General features: G+C 46.7%; 1 protein-coding gene across 1 annotated transcript; it reads left to right on the forward strand.

The window, feature by feature from the left end:
- The first annotated feature begins 11,787 nt into the window (after positions 1-11,787).
- Positions 11,788-20,708, forward strand: LOC130344244 (DNA-directed RNA polymerase II subunit RPB1-like). The gene is made up of 2 exons (XM_056554415.1): positions 11,788-13,214; positions 19,969-20,708. The coding sequence occupies exon 1, from the start codon at positions 11,837-11,839 to the stop codon at positions 12,953-12,955; it is 1,119 nt and encodes a 372-aa protein (XP_056410390.1). The 5' UTR covers positions 11,788-11,836; the 3' UTR covers positions 12,956-13,214; positions 19,969-20,708.
- The last annotated feature ends 106 nt before the right edge of the window (positions 20,709-20,814 follow it).

Here is a 20,814-nt window from a genome sequence, read left to right on the forward strand (position 1 = left end):
CGCTCTGTCACCCATGTACACCCCTCTACACCCATCTGTTACCCATGTACACTCCTCTAAGCTAAACCGTCACCCATGTACACTCCTCTACACCCTTCTATCACCAATGTACACCCCTACACCCTTCTGTTATCCATGTATACTACTCTGCGCTCCTCTGCCACCCACGTACACTCCTCTACACCCCCAACACCTCTCTGTCACCAATTTACACCACTCTGTCACCCCCTACGCCCCCTTTCACCAATCTATCACTCATATACACTCCTCTAAACCACTCTGCCACCCATGTACACATCTCTACACCCCAACACCCCTCTGTCACCTACGTACACCCTTCTATCACCCCGTACACCCCTCTTTCACCCCTAAGTCCCCCTGTCACCCATGTACACTACTCTACGATCCTCTGTCACCCATGTACACTCCTCTACACCCCTCTGTCACCCATGTACACTCCTCTACACCCCTTTGTCACCCATGTACACCCCTCTACACCCATCTGTTACCCATTTACACTCCTCTAAGCTCCTCCGTCACCCATGTACACTCCTCTACACCCTTCTATCACCAATGTACACCCCTACACCCTTCTGTTATCCATGTATACTACTCTGCGCTCCTCTGCCACCCACGTACACTCCTCTACACCCCCAACACCTCTCTGTCACCAATTTACACCACTCTGTCACCCCCTACACCCCCTTTCACCCATTTACACCAATCTATCACTCATATACACTCCTCTAAACCACTCTGCCACCCATGTACACATCTCTACACCCCAACACCCCTCTGTCACCTACGTACACCCTTCTATCACCCCGTACACCCCTCTTTCACCCCTACGTCCCCCTGTCACCCATGTACACTACTCTACGATCCTCTGTCACCCATGTACACTCCTCTACACCCCTCTGTCACCCATGTACACTCCTCTACACCCCTTTGTCACCCATGTACACCCCTCTACACCCATCTGTTACCCATTTACACTCCTCTAAGCTCCTCCGTCACCCATGTACACTCCTCTACACCCTTCTATCACCAATGTACACCCCTACACCCTTCTGTTATCCATGTATACTACTCTGCGCTCCTCTGTCACCCACGTACACTCCTCTACACCCCCAACACCTCTCTGTCACCAATGTACACCACTCTGTCACCCCCTACGCCCCTTTTCACCCATTTACACCCATCTATCACTCATATACACTCCTCTGAACCACTCTGCCACCCATGTACACACCTCTACACCCCCAACACCCCTCTGTCACCTATGTACACCCCTCTATCACCCCGTACACCCCTCTTTCACCCCCTACGTCCCCTTGTCACCCATGTACACTACTCTACGATCCTCTGTCACCCATGTACACTCCTCTACACCCCTCTGACACCACTCCTCTGTTACCATGTACACTCCTCTACGCTCCTCTATCACCCATGTACACTCCTCTACACACCCAACACCTCTCTGTCACCCATGTTCCCCCCTTTGTTACTCCCTACGCCCACTGTCACCCATGTACACCCATCTATCACCCATGTACACTCCTCGACACTCCTGTTACCCATGTTCACCTTTCTGCTACCTTTTTACTCGTCAACTTTGGAATGTTCCTAATCTCTGTACCTGAGATATGGTTGTGTTATATATAAAGCTGTCCATAGACGATATACTTATTAAAAACACATATTTTCATGTATACGGGAAAGACTATGACATGTCTGCAGGTCTAGATTTTACATCTAGCCTGATTGTTATCAGTAATTAATATAAATATTAATTACCTGTTTCGTGGTTCCTTTCTTGCAGCTGACGGGGGTATATGACACGTTCACCTTTTCACCGGGCATTAGTCCTCTGTAAAAAAGACACAGGTATGATAACATGTTCCTGATACATGCTACAGACGCTAATATATATAACACTCTAGGGCCAGAACTACTTATCTCAGGAATTATAGAAAAAGGAGTGGAAAAAGGAACTTAAAATATAATGTATATTTTTGTAATATATTTTATCTAAATGTTTTATATAATATACAACAGTTAATCAAGTAATGGTAATGTAGGCCTCTGTACACTCCTCTTCACTCCTCTGTTACCCATGTACACTCCTCTACACCCCTCTGTCACCCATGTACACTCCTCTACACCCCTCTGTCACCCATGTACACTCCTCTACACCCCTCTGTCACCCATGTACACTCCTCTACACCGCTCTGTCACCCATGTACACCCCTCTACACCCATCTGTTACCCATGTACACTCCTCTAAGCTCCTCCGTCACCCATGTACACTCCTCTACACCCTTCTATCACCAATGTACACCCCTAAACCCTTCTGTTATCCATGTATACTACTCTGTGCTCCTCTGCCACCCACGTACACTCCTCTACACCCCCAACACCTCTCTGTCACCAATTTACACCACTCTGTCACCCCCTACGCCCCCTTTCACCCATTTACACCAATCTATCACTCATATACACTCCTCTAAACCACTCTGCCACCCATGTACACATCTCTACACCCCAACACCCCTCTGTCACCTACGTACACCCTTCTATCACCCCGTACACCCCTCTTTCACCCCTACGTCCCCCTGTCACCCATGTACACTACTCTACGATCCTCTGTCACCCATGTACACTCCTCTACACCCCTCTGTCACCCATGTACACTCCTCTACACCCCTTTGTCACCCATGTACACCCCTCTACACCCATCTGTTACCCATTTACACTCCTCTAAGCTCCTCCGTCACCCATGTACACTCCTCTACACCCTTCTATCACCAATGTACACCCCTACACCCTTCTGTTATCCATGTATACTACTCTGCGCTCCTCTGTCACCCACGTACACTCCTCTACACCCCCAACACCTCTCTGTCACCAATGTACACCACTCTGTCACCCCCTACGCCCCCTTTCACCCATTTACACCCATCTATCACTCATATACACTCCTCTGAACCACTCTGCCACCCATGTACACACCTCTACACCCCCCAACACCCCTCTGTCACCTATGTACACCCCTCTATCACCCCGTACACCCCTCTTTCACCCCCTACGTCCCCTTGTCACCCATGTACACTACTCTACGATCCTCTGTCACCCATGTACACTCCTCTACACCCCTCTGTCACCCATGTACACTCCTCTACACCCCTCTGTCACCCATGTACACTCCTCTACACCCCTCTGTCACCCATGTACACTCCTCTACACCGCTCTGTCACCCATGTACACCCCTCTACACCCATCTGTTACCCATGTACACTCCTCTAAGCTCCTCCGTCACCCATGTACACTCCTCTACACCCTTCTATCACCAATGTACACCCCTACACCCTTCTGTTATCCATGTATACTACTCTGCGCTCCTCTGCCACCCACGTACACTCCTCTACACCCCCAACACCTCTCTGTCACCAATTTACACCACTCTGTCACCCCCTACGCCCCCTTTCACCCATTTACACCAATCTATCACTCATATACACTCCTCTAAACCACTCTGCCAACCAATTACACATCTCTACACCCCAACACCCCTCTGTCACCTACGTACACCCTTCTATCACCCCGTACACCCCTCTTTCACCCCTACGTCCCCCTGTCACCCATGTACACTACTCTACGATCCTCTGTCATCCATGTACACTCCTCTACACCCCTCTGTCACCCATGTACACTCCTCTACACCCCTTTGTCACCCATGTACACCCCTCTACACCCATCTTTTACCCATTTACACTCCTCTAAGCTCCTCCGTCACCCATGTACACTCCTCTACACCCTTCTATCACCAATGTACACCCCTACACCCTTCTGTTATCCATGTATACTACTCTGCGCTCCTCTGTCACCCACGTACACTCCTCTACACCCCCAACACCTCTCTGTCACCAATGTACACCACTCTGTCGCCCCCTACGTCCCCTTTCACCCATTTTTACCCATCTATCACTCATATACACTCCTCTAAACCACTCTGCCACCCATGTACACACCTCTACACCCCCAACACCACTCTGTCACCTATGTACACCCCTCTATCACCCCGTACACCCCTCTTTCACCCCCTACGTCCCCTTGTCACCCATGTACACTACTCTACGATCCTCTGTCACCCATGTACACTCCTCTACACCCCTCTGACACCACTCCTCTGTTACCATGTACACTCCTCTACGCTCCTCTATCACCCATGTACACTCCTCTACACACCCAACACCTCTCTGTCACCCATGTTCCCCCCTCTGTTACTCCCTACGCACACTGTCACCCATGTACACCCATCTATCACCCATGTACACTCCTCGACACTCCTGTTACCCATGTTCACCTTTCTGCTACCTTTTTACTCGTCAACTTTGGAATGTTCCTAATCTCTGTACCTGAGATATGGTTGTGTTATATATAAAGCTGTCCATAGACGATATACTTATTAAAAAAACACATATATCTTCATGTATACGGGAAAGACTATGACATGTCTGGAGGTCTAGATTTTACATCTAGCCTGATTGTTATCAGTAATTAATATAAATATTAATTACCTGTTTCGTGGTTCCTTTCTTGCAGCTAACGGGGGTATATGACACGTTCACCTTTTCACCGGGCATTAGTCCTCTGTAAAAAAGACACAGGTATGATAACATGTTCCTGATACATGCTACAGACGCTGATATATATAACACTCTAGGGCCAGAACTACTTATCTCAGGAATTATAGAAAAAGGAGTGGAAAAAGGAACTTAAAATATAATGTATACTTTTGTAATATATTTTATCTAAATGTTTTATATAATATACAACAGTTAATCAAGTAATGGTAATGTAGGCGTACACTCCTCTTCACTCCTCTATTACCCATGTACACTCCTCTACACCCCTCTGTCACCCATGTACACTCCTCTACACCCCTTTGTCACCCATTTACACCCCTCTACACCCATCTGTTACCCATTTACACTCCTCTAAGCTCCTCCGTCACCCAGGTACACTCCTCTACACCCTTCTATCACCAATGTACACCCCTACACCCTTCTGTTATCCATGTATACTACTCTGCGCTCCTCTGTCACCCACATACACTCCTCTACACCCCCAACACCTCTCTGTCACCAATGTACACCACTCTGTCACCCCCTACGCCCCCTTTCACCCATTTACACCCATCTATCACTCATATACACTCCTCTGAACCACTCTGCCACCCATGTACACACCTCTACACCCCCAACACCCCTCTGTCACCTATGTACACCCCTCTATCACCCCGTACACCCCTCTTTCACCCCCTACGTCCCCTTGTCACCCATGTACACTACTCTACACCCCTCTGACACCACTCCTCTGTTACCATGTACACTCCTCTACGCTCCTCTATCACCCATGTACACTCCTCTACACACCCAACACCTCTCTGTCACCCATGTTCCCCCCTCTGTTACTCCCTACGCCCACTGTCACCCATGTACACCCATCTATCACCCATGTACACTCCTCGACACTCCTGTTACCTATGTTCACCTTTCTGCTACCTTTTTACTCGTCAACTTTGGAATGTTCCTAATCTCTGTACCTGAGATATGGTTGTGTTATATATAAAGCTGTCCATAGACGATATACTTATTAAAAACACATATATCTTCATGTATACGGGAAAGACTATGACATGTCTGCAGGTCTAGATTTTACATCTAGCCTGATTGTTATCAGTAATTAATATAAATATTAATTACCTGTTTCGTGGTTCCTTTCTTGCAGCTAACGGGGGTATATGACACGTTCACCTTTTCACCGGGCATTAGTCCTCTGTAAAAAAGACACAGGTATGATAACATGTTCCTGATACATGCTACAGACGCTAATATATATAACACTCTAGGGCCAGAACTACTTATCTCAGGAATTATAGAAAAAAGAGTGGAAAAAGGAACTTAAAATATAATGTATATTTTTGTAATATATTTTATCTAAATGTTTTATATAATATACAACAGTTAATCAAGTAATGGTAATGTAGGCCTCTGTACACTCCTCTTCACTCCTCTGTTACCCATGTACACTCCTCTACACCCCTCTGTCACCCATGTACACTCCTCTACACCGCTCTGTCACCCATGTACACCCCTCTACACCCATCTGTTACCCATGTACACTCCTCTAAGCTAAACCGTCACCCATGTACACTCCTCTACACCCTTCTATCACCAATGTACACCCCTACACCCTTCTGTTATCCATGTATACTACTCTGCGCTCCTCTGCCACCCACGTACACTCCTCTACACCCCCAACACCTCTCTGTCACCAATTTACACCACTCTGTCACCCCCTACGCCCCCTTTCACCAATCTATCACTCATATACACTCCTCTAAACCACTCTGCCACCCATGTACACATCTCTACACCCCAACACCCCTCTGTCACCTACGTACACCCTTCTATCACCCCGTACACCCCTCTTTCACCCCTAAGTCCCCCTGTCACCCATGTACACTACTCTACGATCCTCTGTCACCCATGTACACTCCTCTACACCCCTCTGTCACCCATGTACACTCCTCTACACCCCTTTGTCACCCATGTACACCCCTCTACACCCATCTGTTACCCATTTACACTCCTCTAAGCTCCTCCGTCACCCATGTACACTCCTCTACACCCTTCTATCACCAATGTACACCCCTACACCCTTCTGTTATCCATGTATACTACTCTGCGCTCCTCTGCCACCCACGTACACTCCTCTACACCCCCAACACCTCTCTGTCACCAATTTACACCACTCTGTCACCCCCTACACCCCCTTTCACCCATTTACACCAATCTATCACTCATATACACTCCTCTAAACCACTCTGCCACCCATGTACACATCTCTACACCCCAACACCCCTCTGTCACCTACGTACACCCTTCTATCACCCCGTACACCCCTCTTTCACCCCTACGTCCCCCTGTCACCCATGTACACTACTCTACGATCCTCTGTCACCCATGTACACTCCTCTACACCCCTCTGTCACCCATGTACACTCCTCTACACCCCTTTGTCACCCATGTACACCCCTCTACACCCATCTGTTACCCATTTACACTCCTCTAAGCTCCTCCGTCACCCATGTACACTCCTCTACACCCTTCTATCACCAATGTACACCCCTACACCCTTCTGTTATCCATGTATACTACTCTGCGCTCCTCTGTCACCCACGTACACTCCTCTACACCCCCAACACCTCTCTGTCACCAATGTACACCACTCTGTCACCCCCTACGCCCCTTTTCACCCATTTACACCCATCTATCACTCATATACACTCCTCTGAACCACTCTGCCACCCATGTACACACCTCTACACCCCCAACACCCCTCTGTCACCTATGTACACCCCTCTATCACCCCGTACACCCCTCTTTCACCCCCTACGTCCCCTTGTCACCCATGTACACTACTCTACGATCCTCTGTCACCCATGTACACTCCTCTACACCCCTCTGACACCACTCCTCTGTTACCATGTACACTCCTCTACGCTCCTCTATCACCCATGTACACTCCTCTACACACCCAACACCTCTCTGTCACCCATGTTCCCCCCTTTGTTACTCCCTACGCCCACTGTCACCCATGTACACCCATCTATCACCCATGTACACTCCTCGACACTCCTGTTACCCATGTTCACCTTTCTGCTACCTTTTTACTCGTCAACTTTGGAATGTTCCTAATCTCTGTACCTGAGATATGGTTGTGTTATATATAAAGCTGTCCATAGACGATATACTTATTAAAAAAACACATATATCTTCATGTATACGGGAAAGACTATGACATGTCTGGAGGTCTAGATTTTACATCTAGCCTGATTGTTATCAGTAATTAATATAAATATTAATTACCTGTTTCGTGGTTCCTTTCTTGCAGCTAACAGGGGTATATGACACGTTCACCTTTTCACCGGGCATTAGTCCTCTGTAAAAAAACACAGGTATGATAACATGTTCCTGATACATGCTACAGACGCTAATATATATAACACTCTAGGGCCAGAACTACTTATCTCAGGAATTATAGAAAAAGGAGTGGAAAAAGGAACTTAAAATATAATGTATATTTTTGTAATATATTTTATCTAAATGTTTTATATAATATACAACAGTTAATCAAGTAATGGTAATGTAGGCCTCTGTACACTCCTCTTCACTCCTCTGTTACCCATGTACACTCCTCTACACCCCTCTGTCACCCATGTACACTCCTCTACACCCCTCTGTCACCCATGTACACTCCTCTACACCCCTCTATCACCCATGTACACTCCTCTACGACGCTCTGTCACCCATGTACACCCCTCTACACCCATCTGTTACCCATGTACACTCCTCTAAGCTCAACCGTCACCCATGTACACTCCTCTACACCCTTCTATCACCAATGTACACCCCTACACCCTTCTGTTATCCATGTATACTACTCTGCGCTCCTCTGCCACCCACGTACACTCCTCTACACCCCCAACACCTCTCTGTCACCAATTTACACCACTCTGTCACCCCCTACGCCCCCTTTCACCCATTTACACCAATCTATCACTCATATACACTCCTCTAAACCACTCTGCCACCCATGTACACATCTCTACACCCCAACACCCCTCTGTCACCTACGTACACCCTTCTATCACCCCGTACACCCCTCTTTCACCCCTACGTCCCCCTGTCACCCATGTACACTACTCTACGATCCTCTGTCACCCATGTACACTCCTCTACACCCCTCTGTCACCCATGTACACTCCTCTACACCCCTTTGTCACCCATGTACACCCCTCTACACCCATCTGTTACCCATTTACACTCCTCTAAGCTCCTCCGTCACCCATGTACACTCCTCTACACCCTTCTATCACCAATGTACACCCCTACACCCTTCTGTTATCCATGTATACTACTCTGCGCTCCTCTGTCACCCACGTACACTTCTCTACACCCCCAACACCTCTCTGTCACCAATGTACACCACTCTGTCACCCCCTACGCCCCCTTTCACCCATTTACACCCATCTATCACTCATATACACTCCTCTGAACCACTCTGCCACCCATGTACACACCTCTACACCCCCAACACCCCTCTGTCACCTATGTACACCCCTCTATCACCCCGTACACCCCTCTTTCACCCCCTACGTCCCCTTGTCACCCATGTACACTACTCTACGATCCTCTGTCACCCATGTACACTCCTCTACACCCCTCTGACACCACTCCTCTGTTACCATGTACACTCCTCTACGCTCCTCTATCACCCATGTACACTCCTCTACACACCCAACACCTCTCTGTCACCCATGTTCCCTCCTCTGTTACTCCCTACGCCCACTGTCACCCATGTACACCCATCTATCACCCATGTACACTCCTCGACACTCCTGTTACCCATGTTCACCTTTCTGCTACCTTTTTACTCGTCAACTTTGGAATGTTCCTAATCTCTGTACCTGAGATATGGTTGTGTTATATATAAAGCTGTCCATAGACGATATACTTATTAAAAACACATATATCTTCATGTATACGGGAAAGACTATGACATGTCTGCAGGTCTAGATTTTACATCTAGCCTGATTGTTATCAGTAATTAATATAAATATTAATTACCTGTTTCGTGATTCCTTTCTTGCAGCTAACGGGGGTATATGACACGTTCACCTTTTCACCGGGCATTAGTCCTCTGTAAAAAAGACACAGGTATGATAACATGTTCCTGATACATGCTACAGACGCTAATATATATAACACTCTAGGGCCAGAACTACTTATCTCAGGAATTACAGAAAAAGGAGTGGAAAAAGGAACTTAAAATATAATGTATATTTTTGTAATATATTTTATCTAAATGTTTTATATAATATACAACAGTTAATCAAGTAATGGTAATGTAGGCCTCTGTACACTCCTCTTCACTCCTCTGTTACCCATGTACACTCCTCTACACCCCTCTGTCACCCATGTACACCCCTCTACACCCATCTGTTACCCATGTACACTCCTCTAAGCTAAACCGTCACCCATGTACACTCCTCTACACCCTTCTATCACCAATGTACACCCCTACACCCTTCTGTTATCCATGTATACTACTCTGCGCTCCTCTGCCACCCACGTACACTCCTCTTCACCCCCAACACCTCTCTGTCACCAATTTACACCACTCTGTCACCCCCTACGCCCCCTTTCACCCATTTACACCAATCTATCACTCATATACACTCCTCTAAACCACTCTGCCACCCATGTACACATCTCTACACCCCAACACCCCTCTGTCACCTACGTACACCCTTCTATCACCCCGTACACCCCTCTTTCACCCCTACGTCCCCCTGTCACCCATGTACACTACTCTACGATCCTCTGTCACCCATGTACACTCCTCTACACCCCTCTGTCACCCATGTACACTCCTCTACACCCCTTTGTCACCCATGTACACCCCTCTACACCCATCTGTTACCCATTTACACTCCTCTAAGCTCCTCCGTCACCCATGTACACTCCTCTACACCCTTCTATCACCAATGTACACCCCTACACCCTTCTGTTATCCATGTATACTACTCTGCGCTCCTCTGTCACCCACGTACACTCCTCTACACCCCCAACACCTCTCTGTCACCAATGTACACCACTCTGTCACCCCCTACGCCCCCTTTCACCCATTTACACCCATCTATCACTCATATACACTCCTCTGAACCACTCTGCCACCCATGTACACACCTCTACACCCCCAACACCCCTCTGTCACCTATGTACACCCCTCTATCACCCCGTACACCCCTCTTTCACCCCCTACGTCCCCTTGTCACCCATGTACACTACTCTACGATCCTGTCACCCATGTACACTCCTCTACATTGACACCACTCCTCTGTTACCATGTACACTCCTCTACGCTCCTCTATCACCCATGTACACTCCTCTACACACCCAACACCTCTCTGTCACCCATGTTCCCCCCTCTGTTACTCCCTACGCCCACTGTCACCCATGTACACCCATCTATCACCCATGTACACTCCTCGACACTCCTGTTACCCATGTTCACCTTTCTGCTACCTTTTTACTTGTCAACTTTGGAATGTTCCTAATCTCTGTACCTGAGATATGGTTGTGTTATATATAAAGCTGTCCATAGACGATATACTTATTAAAAAAACACATATATCTTCATGTATACGGGAAAGACTATGACATGTCTGGAGGTCTAGATTTTACATCTAGCCTGATTGTTATCAGTAATTAATATAAATATTAATTACCTGTTTCGTGGTTCCTTTCTTGCAGCTAACAGGGGTATATGACACGTTCACCTTTTCACCGGGCATTAGTCCTCTGTAAAAAAGACACAGGTATGATAACATGTTCCTGATACATGCTACAGACGCTAATATATATAACACTCTAGGGCCAGAACTACTTTTCTCAGGAATTATAGAAAAAGGAGTGGAAAAAGGAACTTAAAATATAATGTATATTTTTGTAATATATTTTATCTAAATGTTTTATATAATATACAACAGTTAATCAAGTAATGGTAATGTAGGCCTCTGTACACTCCTCTTCACTCCTCTGTTACCCATGTACACTCCTCTACACCCCTCTGTCACCCATGTACACTCCTCTACACCCCTCTGTCACCCATGTACACTCCTCTACAACCCTCTATCACCCATGTACACTCCTCTACGACGCTCTGTCACCCATGTACACCCCTCTACACCCATCTGTTACCCATGTACACTCCTCTAAGCTCAACCGTCACCCATGTACACTCCTCTACACCCTTCTATCACCAATGTACACCCCTACACCCTTCTGTTATCCATGTATACTACTCTGCGCTCCTCTGCCACCCACGTACACTCCTCTACACCCCCAACACCTCTCTGTCACCAATTTACACCACTCTGTCACCCCCTACGCCCCCTTTCACCCATTTACACCAATCTATCACTCATATACACTCCTCTAAGCCACTCTGCCACCCATGTACACATCTCTACACCCCAACACCCCTCTGTCACCTACGTACACCCTTCTATCACCCCGTACACCCCTCTTTCACCCCTACGTCCCCCTGTCACCCATGTACACTACTCTACGATCCTCTGTCACCCATGTACACTCCTCTACACCCCTCTGTCACCCATGTACACTCCTCTACACCCCTTTGTCACCCATGTACACCCCTCTACACCCATCTGTTACCCATTTACACTCCTCTAAGCTCCTCCGTCACCCATGTACACTCCTCTACACCCTTCTATCACCAATGTACACCCCTACACCCTTCTGTTATCCATGTATACTACTCTGCGCTACTCTGTCACCCACGTACACTCCTCTACACCCCCAACACCTCTCTGTCACCAATGTACACCACTCTGTCACCCCCTACGCCCCCTTTCACCCATTTACACCCATCTATCACTCATATACACTCCTCTGAACCACTCTGCCACCCATGTACACACCTCTACACCCCCAACACCCCTCTGTCACCTATGTACACCCCTCTATCACCCCGTACACCCCTCTTTCACCCCCTACGTCCCCTTGTCACCCATGTACACTACTCTACGATCCTCTGTCACCCATGTACACTCCTCTACACCCCTCTGACACCACTCCTCTGTTACCATGTACACTCCTCTACGCTCCTCTATCACCCATGTACACTCCTCTACACACCCAACACCTCTCTGTCACCCATGTTCCCCCCTCTGTTACTCCCTACGCCCACTGTCACCCATGTACACCCATCTATCACCCATGTACACTCCTCGACACTCCTGTTACCCATGTTCACCTTTCTGCTACCTTTTTACTCGTCAACTTTGGAATGTTCCTAATCTCTGTACCTGAGATATGGTTGTGTTATATATAAAGCTGTCCATAGACGATATACTTATTAAAAACACATATATCTTCATGTATACGGGAAAGACTATGACATGTCTGCAGGTCTAGATTTTACATCTAGCCTGATTGTTATCAGTAATTAATATAAATATTAATTACCTGTTTCGTGGTTCCTTTCTTGCAGCTAACGGGGGTATATGACACGTTCACCTTTTCACCGGGCATTAGTCCTCTGTAAAAAAGACACAGGTATGATAACATGTTCCTGATACATGCTACAGACGCTAATATATATAACACTCTAGGGCCAGAACTACTTTTCTCAGGAATTATAGAAAAAGGAGTGGAAAAAGGAACTTAAAATATAATGTATATTTTTGTAATATATTTTATCTAAATGTTTTATATAATATACAACAGTTAATCAAGTAATGGTAATGTAGGCCTCTGTACACTCCTCTTCACTCCTCTGTTACCCATGTACACTCCTCTACACCCCTCTGTCACCCATGTACACCCCTCTACACCCATCTGTTACCCATGTACACTCCTCTAAGCTAAACCGTCACCCATGTACACTCCTCTACACCCTTCTATCACCAATGTACACCCCTACACCCTTCTGTTATCCATGTATACTACTCTGCGCTCCTCTGCCACCCACGTACACTCCTCTACACCCCCAACACCTCTCTGTCACCAATTTACACCACTCTGTCACCCCCTACGCCCCCTTTCACCAATCTATCACTCATATACACTCCTCTAAACCACTCTGCCACCCATGTACACATCTCTACACCCCAACACCCCTCTGTCACCTACGTACACCCTTCTATCACCCCGTACACCCCTCTTTCACCCCTACGTCCCCCTGTCACCCATGTACACTACTCTACGATCCTCTGTCACCCATGTACACTCCTCTACACCCCTCTGTCACCCATGTACACTCCTCTACACCCCTTTGTCACCCATGTACACCCCTCTACACCCATCTGTTACCCATTTACACTCCTCTAAGCTCCTCCGTCACCCATGTACACTCCTCTACACCCTTCTATCACCAATGTACACCCCTACACCCTTCAGTTATCCATGTATACTACTCTGCGCTCCTCTGTCACCCACGTACACTCCTCTACACCCCCAACACCTCTCTGTCACTAATGTACACCACTCTGTCACCCCCTACGCCCCCTTTCACCCATTTACACCCATCTATCACTCATATACACTCCTCTGAACCACTCTGCCACCCATGTACACACCTCTACACCCCCAACACCCCTCTGTCACCTATGTACACCCCTCTATCACCCCGTACACCCCTCTTTCACCCCCTACGTCCCCTTGTCACCCATGTACACTACTCTACGATCCTCTGTCACCCATGTACACTCCTCTACACCCCTCTGACACCACTCCTCTGTTACCATGTACACTCCTCTACGCTCCTCTATCACCCATGTACACTCCTCTACACACCCAACACCTCTCTGTCACCCATGTTCCCCCCTCTGTTACTCCCTACGCCCACTGTCACCCATGTACACCCATCTATCACCCATGTACACTCCTCGACACTCCTGTTACCCATGTTCACCTTTCTGCTACCTTTTTACTCGTACACTTTGGAATGTTCCTAATCTCTGTACCTGAGATATGGTTGTGTTATATATAAAGCTGTCCATAGACGATATACTTATTAAAAACACATATATCTTCATGTATACGGGAAAGACTATGACATGTCTGCAGGTCTAGATTTTACATCTAGCCTGATTGTTATCAGTAATTAATATAAATATTAATTACCTGTTTTGTGGTTCCTTTCTTGCAGCTGACGGGGGTATATGTCACGTTCACCTTTTCACTGGTCATCAGTCATCTGTAAAAAAAAGGCACAAGTATGATAACATGTTCCTGATATATGCTACAGACGCTAATATATATAACACTCTAGGGCCAGAACTACTTAACTATGGAAAAAGGAGTGGAAAAAGGAACTTAAAATATAATGTATATTTTTGTAAAATATTTTATCTAAATGTTTTATATAATATACAACAGTTAATCAAGTTATGGTGATGTAGGCCTCTGTACACTCCTCTACACTCCTCTGTTACCCATGTACACCCCTCTGTCACCCATGTACACTCTCTACACCCCTCTGTCACCCATGTACACTCCTCTACACCCCTCTGTTACACATGTTCACTCCTCTACACCGCTCTGTCAACCATGTACACCCCTCTACACCCATCTGTTACCCATTGACACTCCTCTAAGCTCCTCCGTCACCCATGTACACTCCTCTACACCCCTCTATCACCATTGTACACCCCTACACCCTTCTGTTATCCATGTATACTACTCTGCGCTCCTCTGTCACCCACGTACACTCCTCTACACCCCCAACACCTCTCTGTCACCAATTTACACCACTCTGTCACCCCCTATGCCCCCTTTCACCCATTTACACTCATCTATCACTCATATACACTCCTCTGAACCACTCTGCCACCCATGTACACACCTCTACACCCCCAACACCCCTCTGTCACCTATGTGCACCCTTCTATCACCCCGTACACCCCTCTTTCAACCCCTACATCCCCCTGTCACCCATGTACACTCCTCTGTTACCCATGTACACTCCTCTACGCTCCTCTGTCACCCATGTACACTCCTCTACACCCCTCTGACACCCATGTACACTCCTCTACACTCCTCTGTTACCATGTACACTCCTCTATGCTCCCCTATTACCCATGTACACTCCTCTACACATCCAACACCTCTGTCACCCATGTACACCCCTCTGTCACCCCTTTCGCCCCCTGTCACCCATGTACATCCATCTATCACCCATGTACACTCCTCTGAACCACTCTGCAACCCATGTACACTCCTCGACACTCCTGTTACCCATGTTCACCTTTCTGCTACCTTTTTACTCGTCAACTTTGGAATGTTCCTAATCTCTTTACCTGATATATGGTTGTGTTATATATAAAGCTGTCCATAGACGATATACTTATTAAAAACACATATATCTTCATGTATACGGGAAAGACTATGACATGTCTGCAGGTCTAGATTTAACAATCTAGGGCCAAAACTACTTATCTCAGGAATTATGGAAAAAGGAGTGGAAAAAGGAACTTAAAATATAATGTATATTTTTGTAAAATATTTTAACTAAATGTTTTATATAATATACAACAGTTAATCAAGTAATGGTAATGTAGGCCTCAGTACACTCCTCTGTTACCCATGTACACCCCTCTCTCACCCTTGTACACTCCTCTACACCGCTCTGTCACCCATGTACACCCCTCTACACCCATCTGTTACCCATTTACACTCCTCTACGCTCCTCCGTCACCCATGTACACTCCTCTACACCCCTCTATCACCAATCTACACCCCTACACCCTTCTGTTATCCATGTATACTACTCTGCGCTCCTCTGTCACCCACGTACACTCCTCTACACCCCCATCACCTCTCTGTCACCAATGTACACCACTCTGTCACCCCCTACGCCCCCTTTCACCCATTTACACCCATCTATCACTCGTATACACTCCTCTAAACAACTCTGCCACCCATGTACACACCTCTACACCCCCAACACCCCTCTGTCACCTATGTACACCACTCTATCACCCCGTACACCCCTCTTTCACCCCCTACGTCCCCCTGTCACCCATGTATACTCCTCTGTTACCCATGTACACTCCTCTTCGCTCCTCTGTCACCCATGTACACTCCTCTTCACCCCTCTGACACCCATGTAAACTCCTCTACACTCCTCTGTTACCATGTACACTCCTCTATGCTCCCCTGTCACCCATGTACACTCCTCTACACACCCAACACCTCTGTCACCCATGTACACCCCTCTGTCACCCCCTACGCCCCCTGTTACCCATGTACACAAATCTATCACCCATGTACACTCCTCTAAACCACTCTGCCACCCATGTACACTCCTCGACACTCCTGTTACCCATGTTCACCTTTCTGCTACCTTTTTGCTCGTCGACTTTGGAATGTTCCTAATCTCTGTACCTGAGATTGGTTGTGTTATATATAAAGATGTCCATAGACGATATACTTATTAAAAACACATATATCTTCATGTATACGGGAAAGACTATGACATGTCTGCAGGTCTAAATTTTACATCTAGCCTGATTGTTATCAGTAATTAATATAAATATTAATTACCTGTTTTGTGGTTCCTTTCTTGCAGCTGACGGGGGTATATGTCACTTTCACCTTTTCACTGGTCATCAGTCATCTGTAAAAAAAGACAAAGGTATGATAACATGTTCCTGATACATGCTACAGACGCTAATATATATAACACTCTAGGGCCAGAACTACTTAACTCAGGAATTATGGAAAAAGGAGTGGAAAAAGGAACTTAAAATATAATGTATATTTTTGTAAAATATTTTATCTAAATGTTTTATATAATATACAACAGTTAATCAAGTAATGGTGATGTAGGCCTCTGTACACTCCTCTACACTCCTCTGTTACCCATGTACACTCCTCTACACCCCTCTGTCACCCATGTACACTCCTCTACACCCCTCTGTCACCCATGTACACTCCTCTACACCCCTCTGTTACACATGTTCACTCCTCTACACCGCTCTGTCAACCATGTACACCCCTCTACACCCATCTGTTACCCATTGACACTCCTCTAAGCTCCTCCGTCACCCATGTACACTCCTCTACACCCCTCTATCACCATTGTACACCCCTTTACCCTTCTGTTATCCATGTATACTACTCTGCGCTACTCTGTCACCCACGTACACTAATCTACACCCCCAACACCTCTCTGTCACCAATGTACACCACTCTGTCACCCCCTACGCCGCCTTTCACCCATTTACACCCATCTATCACTCATATACACTCCTCTAAACCACTCTGCCACCCATGTACACATCTCTACATCCCCAACACCCCTCTGTCACCTATGTACACCCTTCTATCACCCCGTACACCCCTCTTTCACCCCCTACGTCCCCCTGTCACCCATGTACACTACTCTACGATCCTCTGTCACCCTTGTACACTCCTCTACACCCCCAACACCCCTCTGTCACCTATGTACACCCCTCTATCACCCCTTACACCCCTCTTTCACCCCCTACGTCCCCCTGTCACCCATGCATACTCCTCTGTTACCCATTTACACTCCTCTACGCTGCTCTGTCACCCATGTACACTCCTCTACACCCCTCTCACACCCATGTACACTCCTCTACACTCCTCTGTTACCATGTACACTCCTCTATGCTCCCCTATCACCCATGTACACTCCTTTACACACCCAACACCTCTGTCACCCATGTACACCCCTCTGTCACCCTCTACGCCCCCAGTCACCCATGTACACCCATCTATCACCCATGTACACTCCTCTAAACCACTCTGCCACCCATTTACACTCCTCGACACTCCTGCTACCCATGTTCACCTTTCTGCTACCTTTTTACTCGCCAACTTTGGAATGTTCCTAATCTCTGTACCTGAGATATGGTTGTGTTATATATAAAGCTGTCCATAGACGATATACTTATTAAAAACACATATATCTTCATGTATACGAGAAAGACTATGACATGTCTGCAGGTCTAGATTTTACATCTAGCCTGATTGTTATCAGTAATTAATATAAATATTAATTACCTGTTTCGAGGTTCATTTCTTGTAGCTGACGGGGGTATATGTCACGTTCACCTTTTCACCGGGCATCAGTCATCTGTAAAAAAGACACAGGTATGATAACATGTTCCTGATACATGCTACAGACGCTAATATATATAACACTCTAGGGCCAGAACTACTTATCTCAGGAATTATGGAAAAAGGAGTGGAAAAAGGAACTTAAAATATAATGTATATTTTTGTAAAATATTTTATCTAAATGTTTTATATAGTATACAACAGTTAATCAAGTAATAGTAATGTAGGCCTCCGTACACTCCTCTACACTCCTCTGTTACCCATGTACACTTCTCTACACCCCTCTGTCACCCATGTACACTCCTCTACACCCCTCTGTCACCCATGTACACTCCTCTACACCCCTCTGTCACCCATGTACACTCCTCTACACCGCTCTGTCACCCATGTACACCCCTCTACACCCATCTGTTATCCATTTACACTCCTCTACGCTCCCCTGTCACCCATGCACACTCCTCTACACCCCTCTATCACCAATGTACACCCCTACACCCTTCTGTTATCCATGTATACTACTCTGCGCTTCTCTGTCACCCACGTACACTCCTCTACACCCCCAACACCTCTCTGTCACCAATGTACACCACTCTGTCACCCCCTACGCCCCCTTTCACCCATTTGCACCCATCTATCACTCATATACACTCCTCTAAACCACTCTGCCACCCATGTACACACCTCTACACCCCCAACACCCCTCTGTCACCTATGTACACCCCTCTATCACCCCGTACACCCCTCTTTCACCCCCTACGTCCCCTTGTCACCCATGTACACTACTCTACACCCCTCTGACACCACTCCTCTGTTACCATGTACACTCCTCTACGCTCCTCTATCACCCATGTACACTCCTCTACACACCCAACACCTCTCTGTCACCCATGTTCCCCCCTCTGTTACTCCCTACGCCCACTGTCACCCATGTACACCCATCTATCACCCATGTACACTCCTCGACACTCCTGTTACCTATGTTCACCTTTCTGCTACCTTTTTACTCGTCAACTTTGGAATGTTCCTAATCTCTGTACCTGAGATATGGTTGTGTTATATATAAAGCTGTCCATAGACGATATACTTATTAAAAACACATATATCTTCATGTATACGGGAAAGACTATGACATGTCTGCAGGTCTAGATTTTACATCTAGCCTGATTGTTATCAGTAATTAATATAAATATTAATTACCTGTTTCGTGGTTCCTTTCTTGCAGCTAACGGGGGTATATGACACGTTCACCTTTTCACCGGGCATTAGTCCTCTGTAAAAAAGACACAGGTATGATAACATGTTCCTGATACATGCTACAGACGCTAATATATATAACACTCTAGGGCCAGAACTACTTATCTCAGGAATTATAGAAAAAAGAGTGGAAAAAGGAACTTAAAATATAATGTATATTTTTGTAATATATTTTATCTAAATGTTTTATATAATATACAACAGTTAATCAAGTAATGGTAATGTAGGCCTCTGTACACTCCTCTTCACTCCTCTGTTACCCATGTACACTCCTCTACACCCCTCTGTCACCCATGTACACTCCTCTACACCGCTCTGTCACCCATGTACACCCCTCTACACCCATCTGTTACCCATGTACACTCCTCTAAGCTAAACCGTCACCCATGTACACTCCTCTACACCCTTCTATCACCAATGTACACCCCTACACCCTTCTGTTATCCATGTATACTACTCTGCGCTCCTCTGCCACCCACGTACACTCCTCTACACCCCCAACACCTCTCTGTCACCAATTTACACCACTCTGTCACCCCCTACGCCCCCTTTCACCAATCTATCACTCATATACACTCCTCTAAACCACTCTGCCACCCATGTACACATCTCTACACCCCAACACCCCTCTGTCACCTACGTACACCCTTCTATCACCCCGTACACCCCTCTTTCACCCCTACGTCCCCCTGTCACCCATGTACACTACTCTACGATCCTCTGTCACCCATGTACACTCCTCTACACCCCTCTGTCACCCATGTACACTCCTCTACACCCCTTTGTCACCCATGTACACCCCTCTACACCCATC

This window comes from Hyla sarda, unplaced genomic scaffold (assembly GCF_029499605.1).
Source record: "Hyla sarda isolate aHylSar1 unplaced genomic scaffold, aHylSar1.hap1 scaffold_710, whole genome shotgun sequence".
Lineage (NCBI taxonomy): Eukaryota > Metazoa > Chordata > Amphibia > Anura > Hylidae > Hyla > Hyla sarda.